At 52.9% G+C, this 17060-nt stretch overlaps 1 protein-coding gene across 2 annotated transcripts in view; it reads left to right on the plus strand.

Annotated features, from left to right (window-relative positions):
- The window catches only part of PTK7 (protein tyrosine kinase 7 (inactive)), an 85145-nt gene that overhangs the window by 48738 nt on the left and 19347 nt on the right, over positions 1 to 17060 (plus strand). For both annotated transcript variants that reach the window (XM_003923023.4, XM_010333886.3), the window contains exons 2-13: positions 6201 to 6488; positions 6949 to 7051; positions 7454 to 7644; positions 7735 to 7885; positions 9489 to 9637; positions 9894 to 10160; positions 12519 to 12652; positions 12806 to 12941; positions 13073 to 13192; positions 16123 to 16272; positions 16385 to 16535; positions 16629 to 16756. In XM_003923023.4, coding sequence (XP_003923072.3) covers positions 6201 to 6488; positions 6949 to 7051; positions 7454 to 7644; positions 7735 to 7885; positions 9489 to 9637; positions 9894 to 10160; positions 12519 to 12652; positions 12806 to 12941; positions 13073 to 13192; positions 16123 to 16272; positions 16385 to 16535; positions 16629 to 16756 — 1968 coding nt within the window. The remainder of the gene's footprint in view (positions 1 to 6200; positions 6489 to 6948; positions 7052 to 7453; positions 7645 to 7734; positions 7886 to 9488; positions 9638 to 9893; positions 10161 to 12518; positions 12653 to 12805; positions 12942 to 13072; positions 13193 to 16122; positions 16273 to 16384; positions 16536 to 16628; positions 16757 to 17060) is intronic.

Below are 17060 nucleotides of genomic sequence, written 5' to 3' on the forward strand. Positions count from 1 at the left end.
CAAGAGCAATTAAGAGTATGTCAGTCAAATCTTCAAGGTATGTGGTCTGCAATACAGTGTCCTGGCCCCTGGGGGAGGCTTTTCAGGGGCTGGGGAGGCTCCCTTGGCTTGGCCCCCTCAGAGCTTCCAAGTGGTGGGGACTTGAGAGGAGGTTTGTCCTCTGTGGATCAGGGAGCCCCCGGGCTGCTTCTCTTGCCCTGTGGCCTGGTGTTGTCTCCCTACTTTGGGAAGCTGCCAAACCTCTCCCTTGGGAGTCTGTGTGTGCCCTACAGGAGCCACTGCCTTGTCCTGGTCTCTAGGGCCATCTGGCATTCAGGATATGACCTATAAGGACCTGGGCTGTGAGGCCAGAGACAGTCTTTTTCTTTTTTTGAAATGGATCTCGCTCTGGCTGGCGTGCAGTGGTTCAAGCAATTCTCCTGCCTCGACCTCCCGAGTAGCTGGGATGACAGGCCTGTGCCACCATGCCCAGCTAATTTTTGTATTTTTAGTAGAGATATGGTTTCACCATGTTGGCCAGGCTAGTCTCGAACGCCTGACCTCAGGTAAAGCTCCTTCTCATCCTCCCAAAGTGTTGGGATTATAGGCGTGAGCCACCTCGCCCAGCCAAAGGACTGAGTCTTTAGTGTGGTGCTGGTGTGGAAGAGTCAGACACATCTGTGTGGCTGGTTGGCTTTGGGTGTGAGAGAGATCCTATGGTCACTCACACAGTCACCTTCCAGCATGCAAACCACCGTGCCTCTGTGGAGCACACTCCTGGAGGATTTCAGGGTTGGTGGCCTCAAGTCCCTCAACCAGGGTTTTCCAGGGTCTTTCTATCTCAGCCTGGTCCTGAGACATCTGAAGGATGGCATTTTCTTTTTTATTTGAGATGGAGTCTTGCTCTGTTGCCCAGGCTGGAGTACAGTGGTGTGATCTCGGTTCACAGCAACCTCTGCCTCCTGGGTTCAAGAAATTCTCCTGCCTCAGCCTCCTGAGTAGCTGGGATGACAGGCACGGGCCACCACACCCAGCTAATTTTTGTATTTTTAGTAGAGATGAGATTTTACCATGTTGGCCAGGCTGGTCTCAAAACGCCTGACGTGGTGATCTGCCCGCCTCAGCCTCCCAAAGTGCTGGGATTACAGGCCTGTATAGGTCCAGGGGGGTGTTCCCTAGATAGAACAGAAGTTCTAGCCCCTGAAAGATGAGTAGTTGACTGGCCCAGATGGGTCCTTGGATCGAAGCAGACAAAATTAGAGTGGGAGTACTTAAGAAAAACTTCCTGCTGCTCTCTGCTCTCTATAACAATTGTGTTTATACTTATGTGTGTGTATACACACACACATATACACACATGGGCCGGCTGGGCCCGAGCCCAGAGAGCAACACGGAGGGTGGGCACCAGACCAGATGCTGGCGGGGGTGGGGGCGGAAGGCGGGCGTGGGAGACGCAGGCAGAGTGAGTGTCTGCATATAGATGACTGTTAGGCAGCCAAGGAAATGGCTTGGAAAATGTCCTTATTGGGTGTTTGCAGCTCCGGCTTTTTAGGGGTCGGTGCCTGGTGTGGGCAGATGGCCCTGCCTGCCTGTCGTTGCCGAGGGGCTTCTTGCCCGCTGAGCCCGGGGCGGCAGACTCCTACCAGGGAAGCAGCACCCTCTGTGCTTGTGCTGTGCGTGGGCTTTGCGAATGTGAACCCATCAGCCCCCACCCAGCCTTGGTGGTGGGGGCGCTGTCCCCCATTTCACGGCCAGGAAGAAGGGTGCAGAGGACACACTAAGGTAGCGTCACTAGGGAGCAGCAGGGGCAGGGCCGTTTGGCAGCTCCAAAGCCACACATGGAGCTGGCTGTCTCCGGGGTCATGTGGCCTGTATCTCCATGGGGGTTTGTGTGCAGTGGAGGGGGTTGCTTGGTGTGGCCTGGCAGCGAAAGAGGGGGCAGCCTTGGGAAGCCCAGGACCTTTCCCAGACCACAGTCCTGGGGGCATCCTCATGCCAGGGTGAAGGGACGGGAATGTGCTGGTGACTACATCACCTTGAGGCAGGTGCCACCTCAATCCCAAAATGCCTGCCGTCTTCATCATTGCTGTCCTCTGTTTCTGTTATCAGCAAAGCTTCTGACAAAGCAAGAGCAGAGGCCCTCACTTCCCAGCTCCTTTCTTGGAGTCTGACCTTTCTGCCAGGGCTCCTTTGTCTGCTTCTGCGTCTGCTGCCCCTTTCCCCAAAACAAAACAGCAGACCAAAGCCAGGTGTGGTGGCTCATGCCTGTAATCAACACTTTGGAGGCCGAGGTGGGAGGATTGCTTGAGCTCAGTAGTTCAAGACCAGCCTGGGCAACATGGCAAAACCCTGTCTCTACAAAAAACTAGCCGGGCCTGAGGTCTCAGCTACCTGGCAGGCGGAGGTGGGAGGATCACTTGAGCCCTGGAGGTCAAGGATGCAGTGAGCCGTGATTGCACCGCTGTACTCCAGCCTGGGCAACAGAGTGAGACCCTGTCTCAAAAATAGCCCAACACCAAACAGCAGACCAACGTCCCCTTCTGCAGGCCGGACAGATGGCCAGGCTGGGGACACCACAGACTGTCTTCTGAGTAAACATGGGTGCCACAGTCCTGGGCCAACCTGTATGAGGAGCCTTATGTTCGAAGTGCTTACAGCAGGGGCTGGATCCTTGGAGCAGTCTGGGAGCTGCATTCTCTGCCTTTTGAAACATCTAAAGTGTGTCCCAGCCAAGCACTAACCAGGACCTGCTGTGAGCTGACGTCAGGACAGAGGGCCCCTCGGGGCCGGCTTTGATGTTTCCCAGGCCCGGTCGTTGGGGCACAGGGGCTCTGAGTGGCAGTCTGGGAATGCAGCATCTCTTACCACAGCTATGGAGCAGCCTGCTCCCAACCCCAGCAGTGGGTGCTGGAGGTTGAGCTGGGGGTGGCCGAGGCTGAGCTGGGGTCTCTCTGAGTCACGCTGTCTCTTCTCCCAGCTTGGGTTTCTGTGGCAGGTGGTCTGTGTTTCCTGTAAGCCCAGGGCCCCTTCCCCTCCATCCCACTCGCCTCTTGATTATTCCCTTCAGACTTCTCTGCTGTGGTGGCTTCTCCCCTGTTCAGGGTCTGGGAGTGGCGCTGGAGCTTGGCAAGTGGGGAGGTTTCTAATCTTCTTAGAATTTGAGTCCTTGAGCAGGAAGGGTGATCGTGAGAATATGAACAGTAGCTGCCATTTACTGAAGGTGAACCCTTTGCAAGGCACTTCATGTGTGTTTCCAGGTTTACAACTCCTGACAGCCTTTTGAAAGAGGCAGAGGAAACTGAGACACAGTCTGCGTTACTTGCCCAAGGTCAGACACTGAGTGTAACAGTCAGGATTTGAGCCCAGCCTATCTGATTCCAGCCCCTTAACGGCTTCTCCGTGTGGGCAAGACTCCTGGCTCCCCACCATGTCTGCAGAAGCTGAATGGGGGCTTGCCCACAACTTGAGGGCAGGTGATCTCTCTTTGGTCTTTGACAACCCTCCTAGAGTTCTGGGTCAAAGGCCCTAGGATTTTGGGTAGATCGCCATAGCTCATGCCTGTAATTCCAGCATTTTGGGAGGCTGGGGCAGGTGGATCACTTGAGGTCAGGAGTTTGAGACCAACCTGGCCAACATGGTGAAACCCTGTCTCACAAATAGTACAAAAATTAGCTGGGCGTGGTGGCATGTACTTGTAATCCCAGTTACTCCGGAGGCTAAGGCATGAGAATCACTTAAACCCAGGAGGCAGGAGTTGCCGTGAGCTGAGATTGCACTGCTGCATTCCAGCCTGGATGGCAGAGTAACACTCCGGCTCAAAAAAGAGAAAGGTCCTAGGATTTTGGCGAGTCACATTTGCAGAGGCCCACTGGGGATCAGTCTGATTCTGCCCATCTGCATCATGAGAGGTGCTCCAGAAGTACTTCGTGCACCGGTTCTTGCCCCACACTTCCTTTGAGATCACTTCAGTTCAGGTAGTGCTTGCTGGGTGCCTTTGTGTGCCTGGCATTGTCTGCAAGAGGCATATCCATCCCACTACCTGGCAGTGGGGAATGTGACTCCTCATTGTAGGATCAGATACTTCTAGGGTTGTTTCTGAGTCCCTGAGCAGGGCTGGGAAGAGCATAGGGTTGGTTTCTTCGGGTCATTGTCCTGGCTCTGCCGAATGTGAACTGTTTGATCTTGGGCAGATTCTTTCATGTGCCTGGACCTGAGTTTACGCATCTGTACCACAGTGACAAGCAAGGGCAGAGCCTTATTCTTGTGCATCATTTGAAAATGTGGAGGAGTATGTTTGGATTGTCACAGTGATGGGTGTTCAGCTGTGCAGGGAGGGCAGGTTTGTCGACTTGCGCAGCGGGTGGGATAGGCCACCCAGAGAACCAACAGTGCCACCCAGAAGAGCCAACAGTGCCACCCAGAGAACCAGCAGTGCTGCACTGAGAAGTAATGGGCTGCTCTGAGCTGCTTCCAGCTCGATGGCTGTGTTTTGTGTCAGGAGATGAGGGCTGGAACCACTGAGCATGTTGGGAGATGGGCCAACCCCAGAGGCAGCCTCTCATCTGGACCCAGCCTAGGGGATCCTGGAATTGTCTTGACACTGACTTTATGAGGAGGCTGATTCTCGTCCCCTCAAGAACAGAACCCCACCTCCAGGGACTTGGAAGGGGCTCTCTGGGCCAAGATTAGTTTCCAGTGGTTTGTGAAGGGATGGAAAAAACCCTGTTAGTCCCTTCCTGCCCTTGCCCAGCCAGTTTGGCCCAAGGCAGAGCCTGCTGCTTCATGCAGTAGTCCCAAGTGGCTCGTTTCTTCTTCCCGGGGTAGGGGATGGGGGATGGGGGATGGGAGTCCTCTTCTGTGTGCAAGACGCAGTGGCTCCAGGCCTCTGTAAGGCGCCCAGGCGGACCAGGAACAAAGTCCAGTGTGTTGCTCCTGCCGCTGTCGTAACCATGCCACCCACCTGCCCGGCTCTGCCCTCCGCCTCCCTGACCCATCTGTCGTGCAGTGCAGGCTTCTTCCTCTTTGTTCCCACTGACTGCGGTTCCACCTTTTGTTGCAGGGCCCTACTTGTCCAGGGTGTGCCCCTGGCCGGAGCTGCACCATAACGGTGCAGGAGGGAGAAAGCCTTCAAGTGGAAATCTGAAACAACTTGGCTCACCTCTTAACACAGAGAAGCTGGCCTTGGCCACAGATGGATTCTCAGGGCTAGAGAGCAGGACATGGGCATGGCCTTGGCTTGTCTTTGGCAATAGCCCAGGTTTCTAGAGAATATTGGCTTCTCCGGTAATGGGGTGGGTTTTCCCAAAGAAGTGTCTGCGGAATGTTGGGCTGCAGAGCATTTGTGGGTGAGATTCAAAGCATCCCCAGTCTGGGGCCACCTCTGATGCTGGCACCGTCCAGGGGTGCGAGTGAAGCCATTTTTCCAAGGTACTGTTTGGGTCGTGATTTAACTTTGCTGAACTTCCTGAGTCTGGATGGTGAGGAAGGTAGCCTGCTCCTCAGCCAGGCATCAAAACGTCCTGTGATCTGATCCTGCAGGCCCAGGCTTTCTTCCTCTAGGAAGCCTCTCTGTTCAGACAGCCCTCAGCGGTCCCTTCTTCCTTTGTGCTCCGGAATCACTACTGCCTGCTCACCCCATTCATTCGGCATTTACAGGAGTGTAACTGTGTCCTATGTGCCCCTCTAGTCTTGAGGCCTCTTGAGGAGAGGCTACTGTGTCTTTGTATCCTACAGAGTACTCAGCACAGTTGAAAAATTCTTCCAGGGGCTGGGCATGGTGGCTCACACCCATAATCCTAGCACGTTGGGAGGCAGAGGCAGGCAGGTCACCTGAGGTCAGGGGTTTGAGACCAGCCTGGCCAACATGGTGAAACTCTATCTCTACTAAAAATACAAAAATTAGCCAGGTGTGGTGGCTTATGCCTATAATCCCAGCTACTTGGGAGGCTGAGGCAGGAGAATCACTTGAACCTCAGAGGTGGAGGTTGCAGTTAACTGAGATTGCGCCACTACACACCAGCCTGGGCGATAAGAGCGAGACTTCATCTCAAAAAAAAAAAAAAAGTTCTTCAGGGGACTCTTGGAATTGTGGCATCAGATTCTCCACAGCTGCACTTACTGGACGCCTCTTGTGTACACAGCCCCTTTCCTCCTGTGTACCTGTGTTAGGACAGAGGCTGCAGCTCCCCCTGACCCTGCCTCTCCACTGTCCCCATCTACAGGTACCCAGGCGGCCATGGTCTTCATCAAGCAGCCGTCCTCCCAGGATGCATTGCAGGGGCGCCGGGCGCTGCTTCGCTGTGAGGTCGAGGCTCCGGGCCCAGTGCATGTGTACTGGCTGCTTGATGGGGCCCCGGTCCAGGACACGGAGCGGCGTTTCGCCCAGGGCAGCAGCCTGAGCTTTGCAGCTGTGGACCGGCTGCAGGACTCTGGCACCTTCCAGTGTGTGGCTCGGGATGATGTCACTGGAGAAGAAGCCCGCAGTGCCAATGCCTCCTTCAATATCAAATGTGAGAGCCAGGAGGCTGTGCCCAGTCCCCCATCAGACCCTCAACTATGAGCCCTGGGGGACCCCTCTCTTGCCTCAGCTTCTCCCATTTCCAGTTAAATAGAGCAGGCAGAAGGCATTTATTATCAGCTCTTTCTGCTCATATGGATAAGAGGAAATTAAAAGTTATATTTTTTCCAAAATTTTTTTCTTTCAAGTCTGGGGCCCATTTATCTGCTGGATGCTTGTGCAAATGGAAAGGGCAGCTGAGTGCCTGGCCAAGTGTCAGGCCTGATCTGCCAGGGATCAGGCAGGCATGTAGTATCTGGTACCTGCAGCCCCAGTCTCAGCCTCCAGGACTTCCCTGTGTCTGCTGGCACAGAACCTCGAGGTTCCATGGCTTCCTGCCTGTCCTCCTTGCTCTCTGCCTTCCCACCCTTGCCCTGCTCTGCCCCTCACTGTAACTGTGGCCTCTGCTACAGGGATCGAGGCAGGTCCTGTGGTCCTGAAGCATCCAGCCTCAGAAGCTGAGATCCAGCCACAGACCCAGGTCACACTTCGTTGTCACATTGATGGGCACCCTCGGTAAGGAGTCAAGGAGGTGGGGATTGAGAGGGTTATTCCAGACAGGGATGTCTCCCCAAATCCTGGACTCTATGCAGATGTCACCTCGCTCCATTCTGTGACCACTCCTTCTACCACCACCGTGCTCTTCACCCCCGCCTCCCGCCCGTATGTTGCCCTGTGTTGGCCCCTGGTGACCTGAAGAGGGGGCCACATTGTGTATAGAGCTGAGAGATCTAATCTCAACTAGTTTCTGCCCCTGAATCAGAATTACTGTGTGCCCTTATGCAAGTCCCTGCCTCTCCCCAGGCCTCATTTCTCCGTGTATAAACTGAAAGGTCTATCTCTGACCCTCTGATTCTGTATCTTCTCCACTGGCCACTGAGTACCCCCTCCCCCACTGCTGCTGTGTCTGCCCTGCAGGCCCACCTACCAGTGGTTCCGAGACGGGAGCCCCCTTTCTGATGGTCAGAGCAACCACACAGTCAGCAGCAAGGAGCGGAACCTGATGCTTCGGCCAGCTGGTCCTGAGCACAGTGGCCTCTATTCCTGCTGTGCTCACAATGCTTTTGGCCAAGCGTGCAGCACCCAGAACTTCACCTTGAGCATTGCTGGTGAGCCTGGGGTCGGGGGGGAAGGGATGAGGTGAGGACAGGAGGGCCTCACCACCCAGCCTGCTCGCTCCCCTATCTTTCCCTCTCCAGATGAAAGCTTTGCCAGGGTGGTACTGGCACCCCAGGACGTGGTAGTAGCGAGGAACGAGGAGGCCATGTTCCATTGCCAGTTCTCAGCCCAGCCACTCCCGAGCCTGCAGTGGGTCTTTGAGGACGAGACTCCGATCACTAACCGCAGTCGGTAAGGCATCTGGCCAGGAGCCTTCTAGTACCGTGCACCACACACATGCGTTCTCTAGAAGCAGGTGCGGTTCATATCACAGACATCACAGATTTGTACGTGTATTCTTTCAGATTTCCAACAGACACACTGAAATGTTTTTGCTGTTACAAAATGAGTCTACCAAAGGGAAGAGTCTCTAGGAAGAGCCCTTTTCCAGTTCGCACAAAGGCACTCTGAGCTAGTGGTGGTTCCACTTCTATCTCTCCACCACCCACGTGGATCTTCTAGAATGGAAGGGTAGAGACCCCAGGGATGAGAGAGGTGCAAGAGACCTAGGTGTTCAGGCGGTCACAGTCTAGATAGAACAATCCAGTGTGGCAAAGACATTTCTCTCTCTCATACACACACACAAACGCACACTTTGTGGAGGAAGCAAACATCCCTAGAAGGTTCCGGGCCCGCTGCCTGGACCCTAGGAGAGCATAGAACACCTTTGCAGTGTTGGACATGACCCTGGTTCTTGGGCGTGTGGCTTCCTAGGCTAGGGGCTTGGATACCACTTGGCTTCGGCACTGAGGACATCATCCGTAGCCCATCCTGTGTGGCCGAGGGGTTTCTGACCCTAAGGCTCAGAGCCCTATCAGCATGGCCCTGCGGGAAGGTGGCTCCCCTGTCTTGACAGTTGCACATGGGGATTACTCTGTGTATTAGTCTGTTTTCACACTGCTGATAAAGACATACCCGAGACTGGGCATCTTACAAAAGAAAGAGGTTTAATCGGACTTACAGTTCCACATGGCTGGGCCAGCCTCACAATCATGGCAGAAGGCAAGGAGGAGCAAGTCACATCTTACGTGGATGGCAGCAGACAAAAGGAGAGAGAGCTCGTGCAGGGGGAATTCCTCTTTTTAAAACCATCTGATCTTGTGAGGCTTATTCACTATCATGAGAACAGGATGGGAAAGACTTGCCCCCATGATTCAGTTACCTCCCACTGGGTCCCTCCCACAACACATGGGAATTATGGGAGCTACAATTTAAGATGAGATTTGAGCCGGGCGCGGTGGCTCAAGCCTGTAATCCCAGCACTTTGGGAGGCCGAGGCGGGTGGATCACAAGGTCGAGAGATCGAGACCATCCTGGTCAACATGGTGAAACCCCGTCTCTACTAAAAATACAAAACATTAGCTGGGCATGGTGGCGTGTGCCTGTAATCCCAGCTACTCAGGAGGCTGAGGCAGGAGAATTGCCTGAACCCAGGAGGCGGAGGTTGCGGTGAGCCAAGATTGTGCCATTGCACTCCAGCCTGGGTAACAAGAGCGAAACTCCGTCTCAAAAAAAAAAAAAAAAAAAGATGAGATTTGAGTGGGGGCACAGCCACACCATGTCACTCTGTCTCTCACCTGCACTGCCGTTTGACTCATCACTTCCAGAGCTGCTCTCTGTTGGCACACACACCTGCACGTTTACCTGAGCAAGCCTATGCAGGCACACACGCCAGCGTGGAGTGTCATTTTCCTTCTCTCTGCCCTGTTCCTGGTCAATTCCTTCCTTCATTTCCGACTTTTGCAGAAGTAGGCCTATTGGCCACTTTTTCCAAATGGCACTCTCCCCTCTGCAGCCCCCCACACCTCCGCAGAGCCACAGTGTTTGCCAACGGCTCCCTGCTGCTGACCCAGGTCCGGCCACGCAATGCAGGGGTCTACCGCTGCATCGGCCAGGGGCAGAGGGGCCCACCTGTCATCCTGGAGGCCACCCTTCATCTGGCAGGTGAGTCTCTGGCTCTGGGGTTCTGACATGGGGGCTGCCTTTAATGTTATTGGCACATAGAGATTTAGGCTTCTGTTTTTACTCAGCAGCTTAGAGTGCAGGGGAAGAAAAAGGATGCTGGGGGTAGGAAGAGGAGGTGCAGGGGGCTGCAGGGGAGGGTTTGTGCTGGGAAAGGGCCTCGGCTTGCTGTGGGAGAACATCATGTACTCTGAGACCCACAATAATCAGGCTGTTCCTCCCACTTACATCCTTGCAGAGATCGAAGACATGCCACTATTTGAGCCACGAGTGTTCACAGCTGGCAGTGAGGAGCGTGTGACGTGCTTTCCCCCCAAGGGTCTGCCAGAGCCCAGTGTGTGGTGGGAGCATGCGGGAGTCCGGCTGCCCACCCATGGCAGGGTCTACCAGAAGGGTCACGAGCTGGTGTGGACCAGTATTGCCGAAAGTGATGCTGGTGTCTACACCTGCCATGCGGCCAACCTGGCTGGTCAGCGGAGACAGAATATCAACATCACTGTGGCCAGTGAGCACCTTTGCCCTGAAGGCCAAGGAGAGGTGGAGGGGAACCCAGGTCTGGGTGTGATGGACAGAGGCTTCCCTGGTGCTCACTGGAGGCCCTCCCAGTTCTGGGCCCTGTGGGTTTGAGTATCAATTCACTACCAGGAGTTGGAGTAGACAGTGGAGAGCCAAGCACAGGGGCTCGGGTGGGTGCACCAGAGGAAAGAGCAATAGACTGGGAGTCTAGAGACCTGGGTCCCACTATGCTTCCAATGCACAGAGTGACCGGTAGCAAATCACCCACCCTACTAGGGTTCAGTCTCCTCATCCATAAAATGGAGCCAGTAATCTACTACCTACCCCACAAGGTGGTTGGAAAGATGAAATGAAGTAGATGAAAGTGATTTTTCTTTTTCTTTTTGTGGAGGTAATGGTGGAAAAAATTATAGGTGAATTTTTAATTAGTTTTAGTTTGTTATACTTTTCAGATTTCTTTACTAAACATTACTTATGAAAAAAGAGGGGGAGAAAAGCGAGAAATATGACTGCAAGTACACATGGTAAACCTTTTATAGCCTTACCACAGGCATAGGGATTTATTTATTTACTTGTTTCTTTATTTTATTTTATTTTTTTTTTTTTTGAGACGGAGTTTCACTCTTGTTACCCAGGCTGGAGTGCAATGGCACGATCTTGGCTCACCACAACCTCTGCCTCAGCCTCCTGAGTAGCTGGGATTACAGGCACACGCCACCATGCCCAGCTAATTTTTTGTATTTTTAGTAGAGACGGGGTTTCACCATGTTGACCAGGATGGTCTCAATCTCTTGACCTTTTGATCCACCTGCCTTGGCCTCCCAAAGTGCTGGGATTACAGGCGTGAGCCACTGCGCCCGGCCTACTTGTTTCTTTATACCATGCCTTGTTCTAAACCTTTTGTGGTAGTTTAAAAGGATACACAGTAAAAACTATAATATGCACACAGAGACACACACACATATGCAAACTGTTTTGCAATCTGCTTCTTCCACTTACCTTTATATTACTAACATCTTTCCGAGTGGGTAAATTTGCAAAAAGATTTGAATATGAAAGTGGCTTTGTAAATGTGAAGTTGAGATGCTAGTATCCCCAGTAGGATACTGAAATCTCAGAAGACAGGTGCCCATGCTCAGGCACATGATTCGGGTGGGAATCGCAGCACACCTATAACGGGTGCTCAGGACACTCACAGTGCAGGCACAAAGGCAAGACGCACGGTCAAGCCCTCCTCCAGTCGAGGGCTGAGAATCACCTGCTTTCATTGGGGATACTTTTTCTTTGTTTTTGTTTGTTTGTTTGTTTGTTTTAATTTGAGATGGAGTCTTGCTCTGTCGCCCAGGCTGGAGTGCAGTGGTGTCATCTTGGCTCACTGCAACCTTCGCTTCCCAGATTCGGGCGATTCTCATGCGTGAGCCTCCCAAATAGCTAGGATTAGCGGTGTGTGCCACCACACCCAGCTAATTTTTGTATTTTTAGTAGAGATAGTGTTTTACCATGTTGGCCAGGCTGGTCTCAAACTCCTGATCTCAAGTGATCCACCTGCCTTGGCCTCCCAAAGTTCGGGGATTACAAGCGTGAGCCACCATGTCCAGCCACCATTACTTCTTTGAACATCTGTTTCCTTAGCTGTAAAATGGGTGTTGGAATACATACTTTGGGGGGTTTGTTTTTTGTTTTTTTAGAGATGGGGGTCTCACTCTGTTGCCCAGGCTAGAGTTCAATGGCTCACAGCAATCCTCCTGGCTCAGCCTCCCAAAGTGCTGGGATTACAGGCAGGAGCCACCACTCCCTGTCCACCATGGGGGCTTATAACTAAGATAATGTTAACTAAGTTAATTAATGTGACAATTAACTAAGATAACTTTCAAAAGGTGCTGGTGGCCGAGTGTGGTGGCTCATGCCTATAATCTCAACACTTGGGAGGTCAAGGAGGGACGACAGCTTGAGGCCATGAGTTTGAGACCATCCTGGGTAACATAGCAAGACCCCATCTCTACAAAAAATTTAAAAAAAAATAGCTGAGTGTTGTGGTGCATGCCAGTGGTCCCAGCTGTTTGGGAGGCTGAGGTGGGAGAATCACTTGAGTCTAGAAGTTCGAGGCTGTAGTGAGCCGTAATTGTGTCACTGTACCTCAGCCTGGGTGGCAGAGTGAGAACCTGTCTCAACGGGAAAAAACAAATGCTGGCACCTGGGTCTTCCTTAAAGGAAAACTCCTGCCTTCTAAGCAGCATGGGGCTTCTGAACACAGCGCCCAGAATGGGATTAGAATTTCTTGGAGCTGGGTCCTTTGGCTTTGGAGACCTGTGAAGCAGCCTTCACTGTTTTCTTCCTGTCCATCTAGCTGTGCCCACATGGTTGAAGAAGCCCCAAGACAGCCAGCTGGAAGAGGGCAAACCTGGCTACTTGCACTGCCTGACCCAGGCCACACCCAAACCCACAGTTGTCTGGTACAGAAACCAGATGCTCATCTCCGAGGTGAGAAAGAAGACTGTTGCTATCCGGTGGGCGGGGGCCTCCCTCCACCTGCTCTCTTCTGTGCTCACTTCCACAGCGCTCTTTCCCGGGAGGTGGCCTCCAGGGAGAGGTGGCTGTGGGTTCAGCCTTTGAGGCCTCTCACCTGTGCTGCAGGACTCACGGTTCGAGGTCTCCAAGAATGGGACCTTGCGCATCAACAACGTGGAGGTGTACGATGGGACGTGGTACCGTTGTGTGAGCAGCACCCCCGCCGGCAGCATTGAGGCCCAAGCCCGTGTGCAAGTGCTGGGTGAGCCAGCATGTCTTGGGGGAGCACCCTTCCTGGTTAGGCAGGAGAGGAAAGGGGAAAGAGTGGCAGGCCTGGCCCTGGCCTCTCCAGTGGCCTCAATTCCTCCTCTTTCCACCCACCCGCCGAGACAGAGAAGCTCAAGTTCACGCCACCACCCCAGCCGCAGCAGTGCATGGAGTTCGACAAGGAGGCCACAGTGCCCTGCTCAGCCACAGGCCGAGAGAAGCCCACTATTAAGTGGGTACGGGCAGGTGGGTACAGGAAGGGCAGTCAACTGATGAGATGCATGCCTGAGGGCCAGCTGGGTGCCCCGCATTGTGCCAGGAAATGTGGAGATGCAACAAGCAATGCAGGGCTGGTTTATAGTTTAGGAAGGAAAAAGCCAGACACAGAAGAGGTCAGATTGCAGCGTTGGACAACGTGGAAGACGACTAAAGGCAACAAGTGACTGGATTGGTCCAGACGGTGCTGTAAAGCCCTTCCTTCCCACCTGCCAAAATAGTTTATTTTTCCAACATAAAAATTACATGGAGGCTGGGCATAGTGGCTAACACCTGTAATCCGAGCACTTTGGGAGGCTGAGGTGAGTGGGTCACTTGAGACCAGGAGTTGAGACCAGCTTGGCCAACATGGCGAAACCCCATCTCTACTGAAAATGCAAAAGTTAGCCAGGTGTGGTGGCACATGTTTGCAATCCCAGCTACTTGGGAGGCTGAAGCAGGAGAATTGTTTGAACCCAAGAGGCGGAGCCTGCAGTGAGCCAAGATCATACCACTGCACTGCAGCTTGGGTGACAGAGTGAGACTCTGACTCAAAAAAGAAAGAAAGAAAAAAGTTGCATGGACTCCTTTAGACAATATTGGGAGAGAAAAAAAATGCACAGTCCTCCACTTTGGGAGACTGAGGCAGGAGGATCACTTGAGCCCGGGAGTTCGAGACCAGCCTTGGCAACATAGGGAGACCTGGTCTCTACAAAAAAAATTAAAAAATTAGCCAGGCATGGTGGTGCATACCTGAAGACATGCTTATTATAAAAGTAGACAATACTTAACTATGTAGCTTTTAAAATTTTTTTTTTTTTTTTTTTTTTTTTGAGATGGAGTTTCGCTCTTGTTACCCAGGCTGGAATGCAATGGCGCGATCTCGGCTCACCGCAACCTCCGCCTCCTGGGTTCAGGCAATTCTCCTGCCTCAGCCTCCTGAGTAGCTGGGATTACAGGCACGCGCCACCAAGCCCAGCTAATTTTTTGTATTTTTAGTAGAGACGGGGTTTCACCATATTGACCAGGATGGTCTCGATCTCTTGACCTCGTGATCCACCCGCCTCGGCCTCCCAAAGTGCTGGGATTACAGGCGTGAGCCACCGCACCTGGCTTAAAATATTTTAAAAAATTATTTATGTTTATGTTTTAATAATGGTGTAATCTTATACCCTTTTACTTAACATTGTCAAACATTTCCCCACATCTTTTTTTTTTTTTTTTGAGATGGAGTCTCACTCTGTCACCCAGGCTGGAGCATACCACTATCTTGGCTCACTGCAATCTCCGCCTCCTGGGTTCAAGTGATTCTTATGCCTCAGCCTCCTGAATAGCTGGGACTATAGGCAAATGCCACCACACCTAGCTAATTTTTTTTTTTTTTTTTTTTTTTTAAGTAGAGATGGGGTTTCACCATGTTGGCCAGGCTGGTCTCGAACTCCCAATTTCAGTTGATCCCCCTGCCTAGGCCTCCCAAAGTGCTGGGATTACAGGCATCAGCCACCATACCTGGCCATTTCCCCACTTCTTTATACATTCTGCATGAATATTCGTTTTGATGGTCCTAACAGTGTTTCAGTGATTGAATTCACTGTAATTTACTTAACTATTCCTTAAATGTTAGAGATTTGGGTTGTTAACCACCTACCCACCCCCTTTTTTTTAATTGCTACAATAAACAACTTTAAGCCAAAGGTTTTTTTCTGGATTTAGGTTCATTTCCTTTGGGAAAGATTCCCAGAAATGGGATAACTGTGCATGAAAGGGTATGAAAATTTTTGTTTTGTTTTGTTTTGTTTTTTGAGACGGAGTTTCGCTCTTGTTACCCAGGCTGAAGTGCAATGGCGCGATCTCAGCTCACGGCAACCTCCACCTCCTGGGTTCAGGCAATTCTCCTGCCTCAGCCTCCTGAGTAGCTGGGATTACAGGCACGCGCCACCATGCCCAACTAACTTTTTGTATTTTTAGTAGAGACGGGGTTTCACCATGTTGACCAGGATGGTCTCGATCTCTCTACCTCGTGATCCACCCGCCTCGGCCTCCCAAAGTGCTGGGATTACAGGCTTGAGCCACCGCGCCCGGCAAACATTTTAATTTTCTTTTCTTTTCTTTTTTTTTTTTTGAGACGGAGTTTCGCTGTTGTTACCCAGGCTGGAGTGCAATGGCGTGATCTCGGCTCACTGCAACCTCCGCCTCCAGGGCTCAGGCAATTCTCCTGCCTCAGCCTCCCGAGTAGCTGGGATTACAGGCACGTGCCACCATGCCCAGCTAATTTTTTTGTATTTTTGGTAGAGACGGGGTTTCACCATGTTGACCAGGATGGTCTCGATCTCTCGACCTTGTGATCCACCCGCCTCGGCCTCCCAAAGTGCTGGGATTACAGGCTTGAGCCACCGCGCCCGGCCGGGTATGAACATTTTTATAGCCCTTAATGCGAGTTGCCAAATGGTTTTTTAAAAGGTTGGACCAATTTTGACATTTCCACCTAGAGAGAGAGTAGAGTTGTAGATTCTGAGGAGGAAGTAGGCTCCCTCTACTCAGGTCTAGGGGAGCTTTTCCCAGAGAGCTGAGGCTCAAAATGGATCCACAGCCTGGGATGGCAAAGAGCGGGAATGGGCTTGAGGAGGGAGGAGTGACAGGCGGGGGGCAGAGACAGGGCGGATTCTGGGCCCAAGCAAGAGTCCAGTTTCGTGGAAGTGGGATGTCACACAGGGCAGTAGGAGGAGGAGGAGGTGAGACTGAAGAATTGGAAGAGGGGTAAATAATGGGGGCTTTCAACACCTGGCTCAGGAGTTTGGACTTTGCCTCTGGGTGGTCATGAGCAATGGCGTGTTTCTGAGTAGAGGTGAGGGGCTGACGGCATTGCCAGCCATCCGTGTAACTCTGATCCTTCCCATAATTTCCCTTTGTTACCCCTGCAGATGGGAGCAGCCTCCCAGAGTGGGTGACAGACAACGCAGGGACCCTGCACTTTGCCCGGGTGACTCGAGATGACGCTGGCAACTATACTTGCATTGCCTCCAATGGGCCACAGGGCCAGATTCGTGCCCACGTCCAGCTCACTGTGGCAGGTGCGACCGTGGCAGGGCCCTGGGGCCGGGCAGCCCTTTGGGACAGTACCCTGTACCCAGCCATCCCCTTGGCTCACCCCACCCTGCCCCTCGCTGGTCTCTTTCCATCCAGTTTTTATCACCTTCAAAGTGGAGCCAGAGCGCACGACTGTGTACCAGGGCCACACAGCCCTGCTGCAGTGCGAGGCCCAGGGGGACCCTAAGCCACTGATCCAGTGGAAAGGCAAGGATCGCATCCTGGACCCCACCAAGCTGGGACCCAGGTAAGGCTGCCCCCCTTCCACACCCCTTGCCCCTCCTCCCCTGCAACCCCCTCTGCCTGCGAGCCGGCTAGCGCTGTGGCTTCTCCCCCGAAGGATGCACATCTTCCAGAATGGCTCCCTGGTGATCCATGACGTGGCCCCTGAGGACTCAGGCCACTACACCTGCATCGCGGGGAACAGCTGCAACATCAAGCACACCGAGGCCCCCCTCTATGTCGTGGGTATGGGCTGGGGAGGGGTGTCCTGCACAGGTTGTGGCGGACCCAGACGTTTGTCACCTTGTACTCAATCAGCCCCTGTGTATAGAACATGACACAGAAGCCATTTTTTGTGGCAGGGGAGGGGATTCGGCTGTGTCTTTTTCATCTCACCAAGGCACAGTCTTAGAGTCCTTGCTCAGAGCCAGGCTGTTGTTTATGTAGCATCCCACGGCCAGTGGGGGTATGTGTGTGTTGCTGGCCGTGGTGGTATGCTGCCTTCCGGGTCTCCTGCAGCAGCCACACATATCTCGGGGTGGGTGGGGAG

Source organism: Saimiri boliviensis, chromosome 4, assembly GCF_048565385.1.
Source record: "Saimiri boliviensis isolate mSaiBol1 chromosome 4, mSaiBol1.pri, whole genome shotgun sequence".
NCBI classification, from domain to species: domain Eukaryota; kingdom Metazoa; phylum Chordata; class Mammalia; order Primates; family Cebidae; genus Saimiri; species Saimiri boliviensis.